The sequence below is a fragment of the Meleagris gallopavo genome, chromosome 19 (assembly GCF_905368555.1).
Source record: "Meleagris gallopavo chromosome 19, MGAL_WU_HG_1.1, whole genome shotgun sequence".
NCBI classification, from domain to species: domain Eukaryota; kingdom Metazoa; phylum Chordata; class Aves; order Galliformes; family Phasianidae; genus Meleagris; species Meleagris gallopavo.
The window spans coordinates 6697177-6717556 of NC_139422.1; the positions used below are offsets into that span (position 1 = coordinate 6697177).

General features: G+C 43.3%; 1 protein-coding gene across 6 annotated transcripts; it reads left to right on the forward strand.

Annotated features, from left to right (window-relative positions):
- The first annotated feature begins 118 nt into the window (after positions 1–118).
- Positions 119–19509, forward strand: ADAMTS13 (ADAM metallopeptidase with thrombospondin type 1 motif 13). Of its 6 annotated transcripts, none has more exons than XM_010720964.4 (30): positions 119–582; positions 886–952; positions 1781–2061; positions 2257–2398; positions 2775–2914; positions 3322–3405; positions 3493–3617; positions 3952–4098; positions 4416–4550; positions 5100–5250; positions 5909–6013; positions 6421–6572; positions 6690–6753; positions 7291–7417; positions 7638–7783; positions 8648–8768; positions 9443–9523; positions 9767–9948; positions 10379–10514; positions 12240–12369; positions 12569–12758; positions 13461–13578; positions 13930–14059; positions 14655–14834; positions 15394–15598; positions 15915–16227; positions 16565–16711; positions 17166–17342; positions 17681–17865; positions 18141–19509. In XM_010720964.4, the coding sequence occupies exons 1-30, from the start codon at positions 508–510 to the stop codon at positions 18297–18299; spliced, it is 4395 nt and encodes a 1464-aa protein (XP_010719266.2). In that variant the 5' UTR covers positions 119–507; the 3' UTR covers positions 18300–19509. The 6 variants fall into 6 exon arrangements, 5 of the variants coding, with proteins under 5 accessions (XP_010719266.2, XP_085095446.1, XP_010719267.2 ...); XM_085239320.1 differs by having other exon boundaries at positions 13464–13578; XM_010720965.4 differs by having other exon boundaries at positions 2778–2914.
- Positions 19510–20380: the final 871 nt, after the last annotated feature.

Here is a 20380-nt window from a genome sequence, read left to right on the forward strand (position 1 = left end):
TGGCCAACCGCGGGATGAACCCTGAGGCGGGCGGGGCGGGCGGCCGGAGCTTTCACGTGCGGGTCTGTGCGGGCCGGAGCTCCGCTGCCGGGTGTGCGGCCTGCGGGACGTCGCCCTGACTCACAGCCCGCCCGAGGGGCTCTGGCTGGGCTGAGGTTTGGCGAGCAGGAACGCACGGTTCGACAAGTCAGAGCCCTTTCCCCGCGCAAATCGCTCGTTGTTTATTTGGCTGCTGTAGCTGGCCCGAAGCTGCTCTCGTTGCTGCGCTCTTTGGCTGTGATGAAGTTGCAAATGTTGTGCAAAAGCTCTCCCCCTCCAGCTGTTCCTGTAAATCCTCCCGCAGCAGTTCAATTCCCCCTCGACTGTCCCCCTCTGCAGTCGATCATCTCTCCTGTTTATTTAAACTTTGCATTCTTTGCTTCCGTTCCACGTGATGCCTCAGACCGAACATTTTAATCACCCTTGGGCCAGAGATTGCTCTGCGCTGCTGCTTGCAATCCCTCCAGCATGATCATCGGTCTGACCATCCGAGTGCTCATAATGCTCCCTCTGGGGCTTTGCTGGCCCTCCATCCTCCGAGAGGTAAGCCTGACCTCCAGAAAGCTCCGTTTCCAGGAAGCCTTTTTTATTTCTAGGAAAAAGAAAAGAAAACACGACGTGTTCTAAGCCAAGATGTATCAGACCTCACTAATCAAGAAGATAAAGCTATTTCCTCTGGGTGGCCGTAGTGCAGCGTACGCTTAGTGCAAAATAAAACCATTAGACCTTGGCATCGATGCTTGTTAAATTGTTTGCTGACGTTCCTTCCAGGTTCGTTTCGGTTAAATAATAACCTCGTGTCCATTTGTTTTGCTTAAAAAACATAAAGCTATCCTTCTTTTGCAGAGATTTCTCAGAGCTTTGGATGCAGATGATGTTTTCTCTTATTTTGGAACCAGCTCAGTGTCTGATGGTATGCAGAGCTCTTTCCTTCTTGATTTTGGAACACATTTGTCAGTTTATTCCTAATCCTGTACATTTGATAACACTAAGAATGCTTATTAACTAACCCTGCTCTGACATGCATTTAGCGTTTCTGAGTTGCATTGCTCAGTGAGGTAATCCATGTCTCAGTGTGTAAGCAATCAAAGAACTGGGCCAGCATTTAAAATCTGCTTAAGGAGCTATGACAAATCTTTTTCAGCTGTAGTCCTTATTTTCTGTATCTATTTTTCTACAAGATTAACAGATCTAAGTCATCCAAATGGGAAGATATGGACTAAGAATAGCTTTAAATACACTTGTTAATATTTTGAAATGCACAGGTGAACATTCTAGGTCTGGATCATTCTGGATAGTTCAGCATAAAGGTATATTTTGAACTGTCACATTCTTAAAGCAAGGATGCTGTCAATTTGTGAGTTCACCTACTGCTGTTCCCAGCATCTCTGTTCAGTTTATGGTAATTCTCACTCAGTAATATTTAACGTCTGAGGAAGCAAATCTTTCTCAGCCTTTGCCAAATGAACTGTTCTCATTGACGAGGGAGAGAAGCACAGATCATCCAGGAGCCAGTTCCAGAGCTGTTTTCTGTTCCCAGTTTGAGTACCTCACTTTGGAACAGATGAAGAGACAGAAGTTCTTTGCCTATTGACAGAATGACCTCAAAAGGCCATAGCTGTCATTCAGAGAATATTTTTTCCTAAGAAGACAGATCATTACATTTCTTTTCCATGTATCATTATTTTTCATAACTATTTCCCTGTTCTTTTTGTTTGTTTGTTTGTTTCATGTCTTTCAGTACCTGAGTTTGTTGTTGCTCAGCTGAATTGCCCTTGTAAAGAAGAGCAGATTGGGCTGACATGTCGGATCCAACGCTGCTCCATTAAGGCCTGGGGAGAAGTGTATGCCTTCGAATTTCTAGAGGACCATACCCTTCTTTCCTCTTCCTTTGTGATCAGTCAAGTGGTGAACTCTTCCTTTAGCTTAATAAAGCGATTCTCAGGCAACTGCTTTGCAGGTGGAAATCTATTGGCACCTCCTGGGGCTGAGTGTAGAGTCACTTACTGTGAAGGGCAGCTGGTGAGTATGCACTGAACTTATTTTCTGCAAGCATTTACAGCCTTTGCAGGCTTGCAGCTTGAAACCCCAAACGTGTGAACCATCCATTTAATAAGTCTGAGCGTTGCAGAGAAGAAACAGGAAGGATATGGCACACGGTTCTCTGTTGTAGCAAATGTCTGCAATAACTCAGAGGTGGAATTTCATCTCCTCTAGCAAGGAGTCATTGTTACAGATGAAGAAAAGATTCATATCAGGCCTGTCAGAAGCAAAGATACTGCCCTGCTGAAGGATTTTGGCTTCTCCAGTCCCCACATTCTCTTCAGAAGTGCTGTAGTAGGGGCAAAAACAGCAAGAGGTAAGATGTATGGAGAGGAAGCTCTGGTGGTTCTGCTTTGCCAAACTGTCTTTTGGTAGTGAGGTTGTTTGAATGAGGAGAAAGAGAGGAAGGTTTGCATCTGCAAGTATATGATTATACTTGATGTATGTTACTCACCTTACTGAGTTGTAAATAGTGCACGTTTTCAAATAGGTGTTTGTTATTTTGATAATTAAAACTTGTTATCAAGGATGAAGACAGGTGAAAGAAACCATCTGAAGTGGGAAACTTAGGCAAGTAGCCACAGAAATGGTCTTCTAGCAGAACTATTTTAGTCTTTCAGGAAAAGAGAATGGACTTATAGAATCTTCTGTGCTGCCTGGCATTTTAAACTGTGTCCCTTTTTGTTGCTCAGCAGGGCACTTTGCTTCTCGCCTACAAAAGAGGGCTGATGGAACTGTCAAACATCTGGAGCTGATGGTTGTAGCAGGTCCTGATGTTTACATGTACCACCAAGAGGACACGGAGCGATATATTCTTGCCAACCTGAACATTGTGAGTGTAGCTTTCTGTTTGGACTGCTGTTCCAGTGTGAGATCTCCCACTGTTGCTAACAGATTCAGTTCTGTGAGTGTTCTTTCAGAGGTGTTTGTGGTTCTCAGAGGGCACTGCTTACTTGTAGGGAGTTCCTCCATGTCTCTTTGGGACTTTCCAGCAAGCTTACCCTTGTAGAAGGAGCTGCATGAGTAAAAGTGAATGTTAGAAGATCTTCATTCCATTACTGATCTAATTTCATATGTAGCATCAGGCGAAAGTTTATATATGTCACTTCCTGGTTTTGTGTTTGTCATTATAATTACCAGATGTGTTACCTTTGTAGTGAGTACACCCCTGTAAATGGGAACAGGTATTGAGAGTCACTAAGGTGACTACATTATGGAATGCTTTCTATCACTTGACAGGGGGCAGAACTGCTGCGAGACGCCTCACTGGGGGCTCATTTCAGGGTTCATTTGATGCAAATGCTTGTTTTGAGAGAGCCAGAGGTAAGCAGGGAGGATTCTGCCCGAGTGCTGTCTGGGGTGGGTTGTTAAAACCTGTATGCAGTGTGCAAATGTGTGCTTTGACTGTAGGTGAATGTGAGCATCACAGCAAATATCACCTCCTCGCTGATCAGTGTTTGTGAGTGGAGCAAGAAGGTCAACCCCCAGAACGACTCTGATCCCCAGCATGCTGACATTGTCCTGTATGTGACCAGGTACTGTAGTTCCCCTATCCTGTCAGAGGCTGGAAGTGAAGCCACTGCTGTCCAGTCACCAGCACAGTGACACTCATTTGCACAGAGCCTTTGAAAATGGGTTGATTCTTCTGTTTGGAGCTGATTCTCCTGTCCTTAGTGTAGTTTGGCATTGATGGGACTCTACTCCTACCATCTTGCCCCAGTGAGTTCTGTATTTGCAGGAAAAATGCTAGCTAGCAGTACAAGTTAGGTCAGGAAGGTGGAAATAAGTTGTTTTTATATATCTAGTCCTGACTTTATTAGTTGCAGTGGTTATTTGCTTTTTCTTCTGGATGTGTCTCCCTTACTTTAGGTTTGACCTGGAGTTACCTGATGGGAACAAGGAGCTACGTGGAGTGACTCAGTTAGGTGGGGTCTGCTCCTCCTCCTGGAGCTGTGTCATTACCCAGGACACTGGCTTTGACTTGGGAGTCACCATAGCCCATGAGATTGGGCACAGGTCAGTAGGAAAACACGAGAGCAGCACAATGTGTTTTATTCAGGGGAAAACACTCCCTATTTTAAAGGATTTAGGAGAAAGAAAAAGATCTCTTGTCATAGCATTAACTTTCCTATAGATTATTTAAAACTCTTGTAACAATTTCCTTGCATTTCTGCAAATTCTGGGACAATTATAAGCTTTTATGACAACTGTAGTAGAAAAGGCTCTGAAGAGGGAGCTTGGCCCTTGCTTAGATAGTTAGAGATAAATGAGGTGCTGCAGGAACACAAAACCTCTGGGTTCCTTCTCAGAGCGCAGTGCTTTTTCTGTTACAGTCTTGGCATCCCCCATGATGGTGAGGGGAATCAGTGCAGCAGCAGTGGTTACATCATGGGTTCAGCAGGGAACCATAATAGCGTTGACCTCGTCTGGTCGCAGTGTAGCCGAGAAGAATTCCTGGCCTTTGTCAGGTAAGGGAATGGTGGAGTTTTGTGTGCATGTGTGGGAGCACCTCCTTGTGCTGCCAGCTTAGGAAAGAACAGGGAAGTACAAGGAATAAACCAAAACTTTCTTGGAAAATGAGGAACTGTGATGTACTCGTTTGTTTGTTTCTTATCACTTGAGGCTGTCACTGAGGTTAAACCCAGTCTTTTATTCAAGTAGCTGGAAATTACTTTGGTTAGTGACTAACAGACCTGGGCTGTCTTGAACTCCTCAGACACTTTTTCAGCTTGGGAATGTTTTTTAAAACGTCAGAAAATCTAGGTTTATCCATACGGTGTGGGCTGCGAGCTGTCTGGTTGAACAAGCACGGATTTTTGTTTTAACTTCAGCAGTGGGGAACTGTGAGCATCTCCAGGCAGCTGCTGCAGCTAAATCTATCACAGCCCACAGTAAGCATGTGTTGTCTGGGAAAGCAACAGCCAACTCCCAGAATGAAACTCAGCAGAAGTTTGCAAACATGTCATTGTCCTTACTATGCACAGCTGGGAAAGTGATATTTTTTATGTCTGTATCAGCACAGGCCAAACAAACTGCTTAAATGACCTGCCGGACATGGAAGGCAGCATCCCTGGATGGAAGCCTGGCTTGTACTATGGAGCAGATGAGCAATGTAAAATAGCCTTTGGGAGTGTTGCAACCGCGTGCACCTTTGCTGACAGCAATGTTGTAGGTAGAAAGTTTGTGTGTCTTGTTGGGGGCAGCTGGGAAATGTTCTGGAGCTAGCACTCAGGAGAAGAAGGCTGGGGACGTTATTATTATGAAGGGATTGAAGGTGCTTTTCTGGCACAGATCGTTTTGGCAAAGAGCAAACCTTAAAAGGTTTTTAAAATGCTTTTCTTCTCTCCATCATTGCTTTTGTCTACATAAGGCTCCTTTAAGTTTTACACAGTACCCAGAACCTTCTGTCCACACTGGGTTTGGTAGTGCTAGCACTGGCTGTGCTACTCAGGTGAGTTTTGGGTTCTGTCTTGGCGAACTCTTGTTTGCTGGATCTCTTCAGCTTCCCTGCAGTTGTGCAAGTCTACATGGCTGAGAAATGCAGCACGGCTCATAGCTGCCATCTGGACACGTTTTGTTAATGAGGAAGCACTAATTAGTGTGAAAATTTAACTGCTTTAATTGATCCTCTTCTAGCATTTCAGCTGGTATTGCTGGTCATTTGATGTACACAACTTTTCACTAATAGCAGGAGAAATTAAGGAACCTGCTTGTGTTTTTGGATAACTGTGGGGTAACCGAACATCTGGGACATGTACTGAGCAGCTTTTGGGACTGCAGTGTTGATGACCTCCTCTTGACCTCCTTATTTCTCTTGTCACACCAGGATATGTGTAAAGCTCTCTCATGCCATGTACAACCAGGAGACAAATCCAGCTGTACCCGGCTTTTTGTTCCCCTCTTGGATGGTACTGAGTGTGGCATCAATAAGGTAAGGAGGCTGCTGATGCTTGAATAATCAAAAACGGATGTGGGTGCTGTGGATTTGCTTTCTCTCAGCCAAGAAGCTAAGGCCGTGAAGCTGGTACCAGCTGATCTTGGTGTTTCCACACTGTCTGTATCTCTGGAGTTGCTTTGCAGTCCTATAGTCTGATAACAGCTCTTCTCTAAGGCTTTGCATTCTACTTGAAATGATGTATCAGCTTTTTTTTTTTTTTTTTGTAACTCCAACCTCATGTTAGACTACAATTAAGAATGGGACTCTTGTGAAAAAGTGCCTCATTCATCTCTGTGACAGACAGGCCTGCCTAAAGACGGAGATTAATGTCGTGCTTGTAGATGCCAGAGCTGCTGGGTTCACGAGGTGCTGCTGCCAATTTTGTGTATTCTTGGTCTTAGTGGTGCTCCAAGGGACAGTGCAGCTCTCTGAAAGAACTAAATCCCATGGCTGTAGTCCATGGGCAGTGGTCCAGCTGGAGCCCGTTGTCCTCCTGCTCCCGCAGCTGTGGAGGTGGAGTTCGGATAAGGCAGCGGTTCTGTAATAACCCCAGGTAAGAGGTGTGGACCTGCAATTTGCAAAGGCTTTTGGCCCTTTCAGAGCCAAGGACTCTGAGCTTTGCTTGGCATGAGCCTGCTGCTGCAGAAGAGTTTTTTCCTATCGCTTTCAGGCCTGCTTTTGGAGGGAAGGAGTGCCAGGGTGCCAGCCTTCAAGCAGAGATATGCAATACTCAGGTTTGGCAGCTGATTGCATCTTCTGAGCTGTTCTCTTAATGCTTTGAAAGCTGTGTGGATTGGGACTGTACTTCTTACAGCCAGTTGCTGTGGGAAGGAGAACTAAAATTTGGCATACTGCTTCCCTCTGTCTGATGTATTTGTTCCACTGTGCCTGAAGATAACAGTATTATTTAATTGCGTTGTTCACATGTAAGGAAGCATTTCTCTCTACACCTTTTTGGTAGAACAGGCACTGGGAAAATAGAGACTCATTTAATGGTAATCTTCTTTGGAGGGACATTTTTACATTGGCCCTATTTTCCTTATCTTTTTTTTTTTTTTTTTTTTTTTAAATAAGCAGCAAAGAGCATCATCTGAATGAGATTCTTTGCATATCCTGCAGCCTCACTTTAAAGTGGTGCTCTTTATTTGTAGTCATTCTACTGTTTTACTTATCAGCCACTTCTTTCTGCCCCTAGCCAGTGGGTGAAATGCTGCTTAGGATTCTGTGCTTGGTGATTTTTCATTATCTATACAATTCTCTCTGGGATGTAGGCCTGTCCGATGACCCAGCTTGACTTTATGGCTGAACAGTGTGCAGCAACAAATTTAAAGCCACTATATCTCAATGTAGGAGTGCCATCCTTTTACACCTGGACTTCTGCTGTTGGCTTTGCCAAAGGTAAGAAAAGGCTGAGAAACCCTGATTTCTTTGTGGAGTAAAACAGTCATGAGCCTTACTGTATTTTTGAATCAAAAGGCCATTTCAATGATGCTTTTAGTTTCCAGGTGAAACTTAGCTACTCTCTTTGACAGATTCTTTTTAGCTTCTTCTTACTGTTTGATGGTTGTATGTCCTCCTGAGAGGGTAACAACTTGCTCCTCATGTCTGCCTCCCCCAGGGGACACGCAGTGCAAGCACATGTGCAAGGCAATTGAAGATAAATTCATGGTAAGCCGTGAGGACAGTTTCATAGATGGAACCAGATGTGAGCCTGATAACTCTGAAGGTGGGACTTTCCATCTGTGTGTAGCAGGGAGCTGCAGAGTAAGTAACTGAGGAATCCAGGTGGATTCTGATGTATTCTGTGCTAAAGGAATCAGTTGAGTAGGATCTCACACCGAGTCCTTTCCAAAATAAGAGAATTTTGTTATGAGATTACTGGATGTAGTTTTGTCACTGGATCCAGTGCTCTCTAGATAAAGTGCTTTACTAATTTCACAGTATTATTTCCCCAGTGTGTGTATCTCAGTGCTGACCATGTTGTTTTGTGTGTTGTTTCTTCACATTCCTAAGGTCTACTTGTTAATTTCCCCCCCACTCCCCAGATTCTCCTGGTGTTAAGAATGCTTTGTCATGTATTTCCAGCTAACGAACAGCAGAGGGCATAGGCATAATCTATTCTAATATCTGCTATTTCATTGGCAATAGTGATAAATATGTATGTTATGGCAGCATCCAAAGCCTCTAGCATAAATTCAGCAGTTGCACGTGTTTTGCTGCTAAGCCTGCTGAGATCCTCCTGCAGCATTGTGTGAATTTCTCTTGTTCATGGGAACGAGGATAAAATCTCTGCTCTGAGCTCTGTGGGATTGGGGGCCAGGCTGAAGCATGTGAGCTGGGTGTGGATTTGGGGTTTAGGTCACAGGAGAAATCTTTCTGGGCTGCTTCTTATGGGAAAGGAGTTGTCACACAATTAATGAAACTTTTTTGTGCTCTTAGCTAAGATTTTCCAATCCCTGGTTTTGTATGCTGCTGTACAAATGCAGACCTAGGTGTAAATGTAACTGTGCCCTAAATTCAAATTACAGATGAAAAAGAAAGTTTGAGAAATTCAGGTAATGTTGCTTTCATTTGCTTGCTTTCTTCTCAGAATTAGGCCAGTTTTGACAGACATTCCTTTTTGCTCAGGCATTTGGGTGTGATGGCCAAATGGACTCCAGGAAGGCAATGGACTCTTGCAAGGTCTGTGGGGGTGATAATACCACCTGCATGGAAGTGAGTGGATCTTACACAGAAGGAAAAGCTAAAGGTGTGTAGTCCTCAGCCTTAGTGCTACTTGTAGGAGATGCAGAGCATATTAGCTGTTCTGAAATTTCTTTGTGGCCTCCCTTTCTGTTTTGCTTGCTCTTATTTTATGGAGTTTGGGTAGCCAACAGAGAAGGCAGCTGAGGTCTGTAACAGGAGTGTAGCTGTTGTGGGGGCATGGTGACTTCTTTTCACAGTTCTTCTCTGGATAGGGACAAGAAATGTAGCCATTTGGAAGTCCTGCATGTTTATGGGATCTGAGAGCTCTATCAGATGCTGCCTGAGAGCATAAACATCCATTAGAGAACTGGTTTGGCTCTTTTAGTAACACACAGACATATCAGCATATAAGCATAGGAAGAACAAAAGACAGATGACAACGGAACAGAAAATTCAGTTGTTATGTTGGCTCTTTCCATCGTTACTGTTGTGTTCAAGCTGGTAGAGCTAAGATCTGTGTGAATTTAAGCCTGCTGACCTTTGATGCTGTATCTTTATTTAATGAATATTGCCAGATAACTCCTGCCTGCAATGAGTCCTGTTGCTGCCTACAAGGCTTGTCCTCCAAGAAATATTTTGCTAATAAGCCAAAGCTGGATCGATCTGTAATCCTCTGCCTTTGTCAGACAGGTAGAGGAGGGGATCATGACCATATGTTCTTTGTTTCCACCTTTTCAGAGTATGTTACATTTTTGTCCCTGCCTTACAATGCCACCTTAGTCCGTGTCACCAATCAGAGACCGCTCTTCGCACATTTGGGTGAGTTGAATGAAAAGGAGAGGTGGGGGTACAGGCAAAGCTCAAACAAGTTTGTGAAAACAGGCTGACAGGATCTGCGAGGGAAGTTATGGGTTATGCAGTTTGTTTGTTTGTGGGATGCTCTCTTTTGAGATACCTGATTTAAATCAAACTGGTTTCTAGCAAATGAGCAATCTGTGGCTGCCAGCACTGAGGGATTCTGTCTGCACCATATCAACCTCACTGCAACTTTTGTTCTTCTAGCTGTGAAGGTAAAAGGTGAATACGTGGTTGCTGGAAAGGGAAAAATCTCATTGAATGTCACCTATCCCTCAGTTCTGGAGGACAGACAGATCGAATACAGAGTGTTTCTCACCAAGGACAACCTGCCACGCCTGGAGGAAATCCGTATGGATGGGCCAACACAAGAAGAAATTGAAATACAGGTAAATAAACAGCAGAGTTGGAAAGGGGCTGGTCAGAACTGACCATACCGAGTCTGTGTGGCTCTGTTGAATGCAGTCAACAGAGATGCAGTGGTCTTTGTGCCCGAGACTGCTGGAGTTGGAGTTCAGTAAGAGCAATGGTCATCTTCCTGGGTAATGCTGAGGGTGTGCTTCCTGCAGGCTTTCTGCAGGTCTAGGGCATGGGTATGTGTGAGAAAAGGCATACAAGTCAGACCTGTTGCTTGGCTTAATCTTTTTTTTTCACTGCCTAGTGCACAGAATTCACTCTTACTGTACCTTGGAAGAACTGGTTGTTGTAGCATTGAGGCTCAGGATTGGATAAGAATGAAAGACTATCTTCTCTCATGTCTCTCCTGAGAAATGATTGTGAGTTGATTTGTGTATCGACCACCACCTTTTCTTTCATCAGGTTTATAGAAGGTATGCAAAAGAATATGGTGATGCCACCAACCCGGACATCACCTTCAGCTACTTTGTGCCAAAAGAGAATCTGACATACAGGTGGATTCCTCAGCAGGGGCCGTGTTCAGTGACCTGTGGAGGAGGTGAGGCAGGAGTATTTACTTCTTATGAAGGTCTGGATAGGCTTTTAATTTGGCTGGCTGATAATCACCCAGTTCTTCAGAAATGAATGTGACTTATCAGTGTTAGATACTTACTTAGAAGTTATTAAATGGCTGAAATTAAATGTAAAGCAAATTACTGACAGTGAACTAGAGCTGCCAGTGCTAAAGTGAGTTGAGGAAAAGAGTAGTACAGGATTTGAATTAAATTAGCAGATTGGCAAATGAGTTGAAACCAAATGGTATTGAAAATGTTTGATTCAGAAGAGGATTTTTAGATTGGTTTTGGCCTACCTTCTGGTTTTAAAACTAAATAATCCTCTCAGATTTTTCAAAGTTACTGAAGACTGTAATTTGGAGTTGGTTGAACATCAAACATTTGAGACCACAGTGGTACTGGTGTCTAGTTAAAACCTCAGAGCTAATTATACAGCTTCCTTCTTAGAATTCTACTCCTGTGTCATGGTCAATCCTTTCTGTCTCCCCGTAGAAGTCATAACGCAGATTGTAACAGAACACTCTGGTAGGCAGTTTGACATCCTGTTTACCACACACTACAGGTGACATGGCAAGTTTCTCAAGATATTTAAGACAAGAATTTAGTAAATACATTAATGACCACTTAGGGAAGTCATACTTTAGGACTAATTATGCCTGGACTGTATCTCGCAGTAGGTGAATGATTGCTGAATTAGAGAACTCAAAATGCTGTAATGTGTAAAGCCCTCCCAGCTAATGTAGTAACAAACAGAAAAATGAGAAAGCTGAGACTTTAAGGAGCAGAAAACATTGAGAAACCAAGAGAAAAATTGTGTCTTGAGAGCTGAAAGCTGAATTCAGGCCCTCCTCATCAATAAACATTAGAATCGTAGAATCACCAAGGTTGGAAAAGACCTCTGAGATCATCCAGTCCAACCGTCCACCTATCACCAATATTTTTCACATCATTTGAAAACCAGGAGGGTAGTGAGAAGATAACGTTGCTGTTTGATTCCTGACATTTTCTACACAGAGTCATGCTCTTTGGGATGCAGGAATGCCTTGTGGGTAGCTCAGTCACTGCAATGGAGACTCTGCAGTTTATCTATTGAGCTTTGTACTGTAATGTCTTTCCACAAATCTGGGACAAGTTTATTTTAATTGGGCATCTTTTTATGTTTAGTACTGTTAAAAATCTTGTTTATGGGAGTAGATTATGAATATTCTATGACTTGCATGCCACAGGCACTGAAAGTCTGCAGTTTCTCTCTGACTATCCTTCGTCTGGTTTTGGATATTGATGATCACACACGGGCTGTGTGATGATACGACATGATTAGTTCTACAGAAAGTCCAATGGTTGACTGCTAGGGCTTCTTTTCAGCAACCTTTCCTTCATCAATCAGACATTAAGATCATTAGAAGTAATTGGATCAAATTATGATTGATAACCTTGTTCTTGCAAACAGCCACTGTAAGCAATCTTTCTATTTTGATAGTGGATTATCCATCAAACTTCTCACCTTCTGGGATGGTTGTCTTAGAAATTCACTTGAAGATTCTTGAGGAAAATTACATCAGAAATATGAGTTGTATAGGAAGTCTACTTCCCAAATGTACAATTTCTTTTTCTTACATAGATAATTTGGTTAAAGTGAAATTACAGAATCTTCCTAGAATAGAAGTAAACTGTTTATAAATTTCCTTCCTTTTACTTTCATATCCAAGGTACACGACTGGTGAACCACGTGTGCTTTGATCAGACGAAGAATGAAATAACAGAAAATCAGCTGTGTCTGGAACTCCTACAACCCCTTCCAGGGTATGAACCCTGTGCTGTGGAACCATGCCCATACAGGTCAGTGCTCCTGAAAGCTAAGCTGAATTCTCACTGTGCAAAGACTTAAATGTCCAGCAGCCATCCTCTGTCAGATCCAGAATAGGCTCTTGAAGTAGAGAAGCTGAATACTTTGGTCCTTTTCTGCAACAAATGTCACAAGTAATAAACCTCTATGATTCAGATGAGAAATAAGGTGATATAATTACTTCCCATTTAGGTGGAAGATATCTCAGACAGATGAATGTTCTGCTGTCTGTGGAAGCGGTGTTGCCCAGCAGAAGTTGACCTGTGTTCAGTTTCATAATGGATCAGAGACTGTTGTGGATGACAGCTTATGTTCTGCACAAGAAAAACCACTCTCTGTTGTGCCGTGTGTGGTTAATGTCTGCCCTTTGGGATGGGACAAAGTGAGTTCATTAGCTTGGCATTCAGGTGGTCACTTGTGATCCACACGAGGCTATCAGTTAGAAGGAACCACTTTATTAGTGGAGTCTGGGAGGGTGGTTTACACAGAGGAAATTTGTCCAATTAAAGGTTAATTTTGTGACTCTTGAGAGCTCAGTACCTCTTAATTTATGCTGCTAGATTCCGCAGTTATTAGCAGTGGTTTGTTTATGGCAGCTGTGGACTATATTCCTTTTTGTTTCTCCTCAGACACCAAAAAAAAAAAAAGTCAGAAACTCAGATAATCTTTGTTGCACTGATAAATATATCACTATGAAACAGAGAGGTTCTGGTAGGGGAGGGAAGATTGCCAACAGGGAAGAGGGCTTCTCAGCAGTGGATCACAGATCCAAATCCATTCTGGAGAACCACTGCCAGGTTTACACTTACGGAGGGGAAGAGACTGCTTTAGGCATCTCTCTTCAGTCTCAGATATCTGTATTCAGCCTCAAGTAGTGTGAATTAGATTGGCTTTGGGCTGTTGGGTGTCTTTAGCTATTATTGGTGTTTAAACTTATATGGTCTGCAAAAATAGAAAAAGTGCTTAAATGTGCCTCTGAATATATTGTGGATTTGATCTGGAGGTATCCCCTGCCTTCACTAGATCAGAACCTCTGGGAAAACAGGTGTCAGTGTCAGCCTGGTTCTTTTTGCTCTGTTCTGAGGAGGAAGACGTGGATTTGCTTCAGCCTGCAGAGTCACCTGGACATATCCAACTGGAAAATCAGAGTGTTTATGTCTGGAGCCCTCTAGCTGGAGAGTGTTCAGTGTCCTGTGGTAGAGGTGAGATCCTTCAGTGATGCAAGAAAATGTTACCTGGGTGTACATGAGCTCAGAACCTAAGAACCCCAGGGAGCTGATTATTTCCTCTCTACAGATCAATGTGCATGTGGAGCTGTGATCAAAATTTGTTTTGTATCTCAAATAGAGACAAGGAGGCCTGGCTTCAAACGGGAAATGGGTGGCTTCTGCTGTCTGCCAGAGTTGGGAAAATGGGTGGAATGGGTATGCCTGGACAGTTCTCTTGTCTCACAGACAAAGATATGAGTGACACTACTTTTGTCACTATGTGCTTATTTTCAAACCTTGCATGTATGCCATGTGGTAGTGTTTTTTCTTTTTCCCTTTTTCTAGGTAAGACTCAGATACAGTATGTATGCGTGGCTTTTGACACCAAAGAAAAAACCCAAGAAGAAAACTGTCATCCAGTAGCAAAGCCGGAGAGCAGGTTGGAAGACTGCAATCTCAGTCCCTGCCCACCGAGGTAAAGCAGTTACCAGGAGACAGTGAACCAGTGAGAGGTTTTTCCTTCTTCTGTGTACGCCCAGTGACGTGGCTTGAGCTACTCTGGGGATGTTGTTTTCTTCTTCTCTGCTTTGAAAGCAAGAGATTGCCCTGGCCAGACAGCTCCAAAAGCAATAGCAGTGATCCGTTCTTATCAAACTCAGTGTTTTCTGGATTGGAAAATTCTCAATAAGAACTAAGAGAAGGCTTTGGAGTTTGAGTCCATGGCAAACCTGAAAACTTCTTGGTCCTTTCTTACTCTGAGAAAGTGGGAACAAATCTGTAACTGCAAAATGTGGTGGCATATGTGCCAGCTACAATAAAGTAGCTAATATTAAACACTCTAAGAATCTGGGATAGCTGCTCTGAGAACTAAAGGAAATTGATTGCACTTTTCTTAGGAACTGCAGCAATGCAGACTGTAATCAGCGAGGTGACTGGTATCTCTCAAATATTAGCAAGTGTGTATGTGTGCATTAACAGAATTCCAGGTGTTCTTTGATAGAATTGGATTCAAATTCCAGGGAAGATGGGTGAAAGTTGGAGACACTCACTGGTGGCTGTGCTGTTCCCAGGTGGCATTACAAAATGGGCTCATGCAGTGTAAGCTGTGGAGGAGGCGTGATGCAGAAGGTCCTCTACTGTGCAAGGGAAACCAGAGAGAAGGAAGAAGAGATTGTGGCAGACAGTCAGTGTGATGGTTTGCCTCGTCCAGAGGAGCAGGAACTGTGTAACTTGGAGCCATGCCCCCCAAGGTCTAAATGGTCATATGGGCCACATGAGCAATTGTCTGTAAATGTGTGTGGTGTGATCTAGGCTATGGCTTAGGATTCTAAAAGGGGGACTGGAAAGCTACTGGTATCTGAGTTTTATATTTTTTTTGCATGCTACGGGGTGCCACTCCCAGGATGAACTAACCCTAAGTTGGTTTCTGATTTGGCCATTCAGAGTGGTGTGCATTTTGGAGGGAGATATGATTATTTTTGCTGTTAAGCCTGTGTATGTCATCCTGAGGGAAACTGTAATGGACATGCAGTAAGACTCAATTTGGAGTCTGTGTGTTCCCTGTAAAATATGAATGCCCTTCCTTTGGACCCAACACCAAACCTATTCCAGAATGCCTAACCTTGTTTCAGAGGCTGCCTTGTAAGTACTTAGGCAGCAAAATGGGTGAGGTGGGTGGGTGAAGAAAGCTGCTGAGAAGCAGAAAGGAGAGAAGGACGAGGGAGTTGCATTACATTCTCTATGGTGAGAAACAGTAGAGGGTAGGGTTTCATCCTTAACTTGATTTTTCTCCTCCTTGTCCTTTTTCAGATGGAAGGTAACCCCAGGTGGCCCCTGTTCCTCCAGCTGTGGGCTTGGCTTATCTGTTCAGCTGGTCACCTGTGTGCAGATTCATCAAGGCAAAGAGATTTTGCTGGAGCAGCATTCATGTCCTGTGGAGGAGAAGCCCCTTACCACCATTCCCTGTGTCATCCGGATGTGTTCTTATGAATGGAGCTTCAGTGAATGGACAGAGGTAAAACGTTTTTCCAGCTGTATAGTAATGACCTTGGGCATGTTTTCTTCTCAAATGCAGATCTTCTTGGATTTTTTGGGGGGAGCAGTCCTGCAGTTCAAAGTTATAGTTTAGAGGGTCCCTTGGGAGGTGGGCCAGCTTCATTATTTCCATCTTACAGATGATGAAACTAAAGAACTGAAAAGTCAAGCGGTAGAACAGCATCAGTGAACGAAAGATCAGAATTCTGGATCATTTTTGAGCAAGCCAATGTTATTTATTTCTGAATACTAACTGAAATGCACGCATGAAGACCTATGGATTTCTTATTCTGCAGTGTTCAACCTCATGTGGAAATGGTGTTCAGACACGGCACGATTTCTGCCTCAACCGGCTAACTCATAAGCACGTGAGCCCCATCTTCTGCAGGCACTTCCCCAAGGCCATCGTGCTGCGTGGCTGCTCTGCAGGGCCCTGTCCTGAGCAGGGGGTGAGCACCAGGCTGCATGCAACAGAACTGCAGGCAGTGACACCAGCCATGCATCTGATGACTACTGCAAATGCTGAAGGGGCAAGATACAAAGGCCTGATTCTTCCTTCATCTGCTCTGCCAGCTGTCCCTCAGGAACGGATGAAGGAGACCAGTGAAGGTGAGGAGAAAACTACCAAAAGGTACAGATGGGTGTTAACTGTGTGTGATGGTTCTCCAGAGACCCTGTGGGCATACAGAGACAGGAGCGCAGAAGGGAATGCTTAGAGGGGGCAGCATGCCGTGAACTCTCCATGCTGTCTAAGCCAGGAACAATGACAGCCTTCCGTTGGCTTCCCAAGGCTCTTCTGACTTGGGACTCTTTGGGCAGCAGACTCCTCCTGTGCCTTACTCAGAAGATGGACATACTTGATGCTCGTCTGTTCACAGTGCCATGAGAGGAATGAGTGCAGTGTTTTAACAACTGGATGTGTTTCTCATCTGTCTCTGTTGCACAGGCATCTGTGGAAAGCTCTTTCTAAATACCAGTGGGGTCATCAACATGACAGGTGTAGGGAGCAGTGACTGCACTGTTGCTATTGGACGTCCTCTAGGAGAGGAGATCACAATCAATGTTCTGGAGAGCTCCCTCAACTGCAGCGCAGGTACTGCCCAGGGCTAAGTGGGAACTAATGTGCACCTCATTTTCCTGCATGTTTTTGGTGCCCTGAGTAGTTCTTGCTATCTTGGATGGAGCCTGCATTATCTCTGAAACCATTTTACAAGTTTTTCAGTTTCACAAAGTCTTTGCCAGATAAGATTAACCTAAAATGCTCTTTCCTCTCCATGTATGATGATTTCCTATTTGATTTGTTGGTAGATATGGGATTAAAGTACCTTATGGGGTTAAAGAAGCTTCCTACTTTGGGCTGTTATAAACTCTGCAACGTACCCTCTTGTTGGAATCAGTACAGATAGATTAGTTAACTGTTTCATGAGATAGGGACAAGACACAGAAAGTATTTGATTTGACCCGTGTAATATGGGAGGCTGAACTGCATTCAGACCCGTCTCACTTAAAGTAGAAGTGTTTCTAGTCCCTGTGCTCATCCATTCCAGGTGAGGTTCTGCTGCTTTCCGGACGAATGATGTGGCGGATGGGCTGCAGGAAGCTTACTTTGTCTCTGATAAATTCCAGAACAAATACCTTGATTGTGAAACAGCGTGTTCTGCTGCCAGAAAATGGGGTCGTTCTTCAGTACAACAGCAGAAATGCAACCAAAAAATATTACCAAGGTACTTCACTGGAAGCTTCACTACTGCTTTAGATTTAAGGGACCCGTGACAAGATCTGCAGAGTTCCACAGGTTGTGTCTGTCTATGGAAGTCTGTCGAAGCCTTGCTCCATTTCTAAGAGCTAATAAGCTCCTCTTCAAGGAATGTTGGAATGGATATTGTTTGTGGACTACCTTTCTGTTTTAAAGGCAAGCTCCCTGCAGGTGTTTGCTGATGCTTGGAGGTTCCCAGATGAAAATCCTTAGAGAATGTTTTCCGTCTGCATTTAATTTAAACATCTTTTTCCTGGAGATACTGGACACTTCCACTAAATCATTTTCTCTTCTGCTCCCTCTCAGAATGTGACAAGCAGCTGTTTGGTCCCCATGGTGAAATAGTGAATCCTACTCAATCACCTGGTCAAAAACAAGAAGTGGTGTGTCGGACCTTCATCAATGTGGCTCCTCAGCATCACATAGCTATCCGAGGCCTGTATGTTGACCAGAGCCACGAGAGCAACCAAACGAACTTTAATTACATCCTGGTGAGTTGGAAACTTAGAGGAGGTGGTTTAGATGGGTGAGGACCCAACTGCTCATTAGAGATTTCCATCTAGGTGCCGAGTTCAAAGCCCAGGAGGGTCAGACTGTTGTGTAAATGTAGATGTGAGTGAGCAATATTGAATTCTACCATATTTTGCTCTAACATTTGAATAGGGCAGCTTTTCCCCTGGGTAACCAATTGGCAAGACCCCAGCGTTTTGTGGATACTTGAGATGTAGGCTGCTGTGATGTAATGGCTTGGTCTTTCTTCATGCAGATCCGTGATGTAAGCACCATGAAGACAATGGTGTTTCGTGGGAAACAGCAATTCTTCTGGCAATCAACAGGAAGCCAAGCTGAAATTGAATTTCATGAAAACGTTAAGGATCACCAAACCAGTTTCTGGGCTGAATATCATGCTGCTGAACCCAAATAAAATGGATCAGGGCCACTCCACTGAGAAAGACTGTGCTCCAGTTAACCACTGCTGCCTGTTCACTGCTTGATGTCACACACGTCATTTAACCTTTTTACAGCTATTTCTCCACTACTAAGAGCAGTTTACTGACTTCACTGGGATCTCCGTTAATACTTAGAAAATTTATGCAAAAGCATGTAACCACCAAATCGTTCACAAATAGTTCTAATGTAGGTTTTCTATGTTAATTGGTATTAATGCATTTCACTTGTCTGCAGTTAGTGACTTGGACACTGAAGTCTCAATGTCTATATGATGTGACTTTTTAGGACAATCATTTCGTTTCTCAGTGAGTTAGAAACCTCTCTATACCACAAGTAGTTATGATGATGATTTTACAGTGAAGTTTACTCTCCTGCAGTGTAAATGCCCATTGAAAATGAAGCCCATTGAAAATGAAGCCCATTGAAATTCTGGAAGATGAAAAAGAAGGCAAAGATGTGGAAGAAGATTAATCCTCCTGAGTCCTAGGAGCTTGAGAAATGTATTAGGGCAAGACGTTTTCTTTGCCCAGAAGGGTAGTGCAACACTAGGGAAAGTCACCTAAAATGCTGATGGAATCTCCATCATGGAGTATTTTCAGGACTCTGCTAACCAGTGGGCCTGCTTAACTAGACCAGTTGGTCTGGTAAGGTACTGGTGACAATCGGCTTTGCATGGGAGGAGTAAATGACATCCAGGGGTCCCTCCCCAGCCACCACATCTATGATTCTGCTTTTACAGATCTAACAGTGGTGCTAGCATTTCTTTTCTGTGGGAAAATGAAATAATCCTGTCTCTTAGTGATGGGTTTGATACCTAGAGATATTTTTTCGGATAATAACAGTAGCTGTGCTAATAATCTACTTGTATCTGCATCTCACAGGAACTGTGTCAAGAGAGGCTGTTGAAACTGTGTGATACAAGTTGTAGCAGGAGGATGTGCTTTAGAGCAGCAACAAATATTCACTCAAGATTGACTTAAATATATATTTAAAGTTTTTTTTTTATTTAATGTTTTTAACTTTTTCAACAGTTCTCTATTTTGGTACCAATCTATCATCCTCATCAACATCCCAATATCCTACAAAAGAGTTTTTTTCCAAACCTGGAGCCTGGCTGGACATACCTGCCTCTAAACTTCATGATAGATGCAATAAATGGTTCTGCTTGGGCAGTTTTCATGCTACCTCTGCTTTCTTTCTCTTGAATTCTCTGATGTCTTTTTACAACCACAAAATCTTATTTTCTTCTGTCTTCTTAGTGATTATTTTTGCTAGTTTTGCCTGGATTTGTTTGTTTGTTTTTTTTTGTTTGTTTGCCAGCCTTCAGATTTACGTTCCATTCCTGGAAGAGCTTGAAAGTGGATTCTTTAAGCAAGATCCTTGAGGAGCTGAATATATCAGCTGTTTCACTGCAATGTGTGGGTGATACAGGCAGTGGGCCTTTATTTCCTACCTAACCAGAGATGTAACAGTAACAGAAAGAAATAAATCCTTTTGTTAATTCTTTTTTTTGTAACCTTTTAGCAGATGGGATCTGTCTTCCCCCTCTGCTCTGGATCCCAAGCCTCATTACTATTTATTGTTCCAGATCAACTATGCAGAGTTTCTGATTCTGCAGAGATGGGCTCCGATTACTGGCTGTGTGCTCCATGTTAATTTGCAAAATGTGCAGCTGTTGCCTTGATAATTTAAGAGAATTAATGCTGTCTCACTGTACCAGCTGTTTGGATACCAGCACGTTGCCAACTGGGACATTTCTGATATGCAAAGTCCTACTTCAGCTCCCAGTTTCTAGGGCAAAAACCCAATTCCATTCAGATTAAGGGGAGTGGTTCTCTCTTTCCTTGAGGGCGCAATTTCTGTAACAATATTCACATTAAATTCATGTTAGTTCAAAAAATCCTATTTCTCTTTGCTTGTAGCACAGACATGGATAACATCTTCTAGTGGTTAGAAAGGGGAAGCAGGACTTGGAGCTGACTTCTGCTACTGGCTTTACTGTGTGACATCTGACAAATCACTTCACTTTCTCCCAAAGCAAAAGCTCGATCCTCA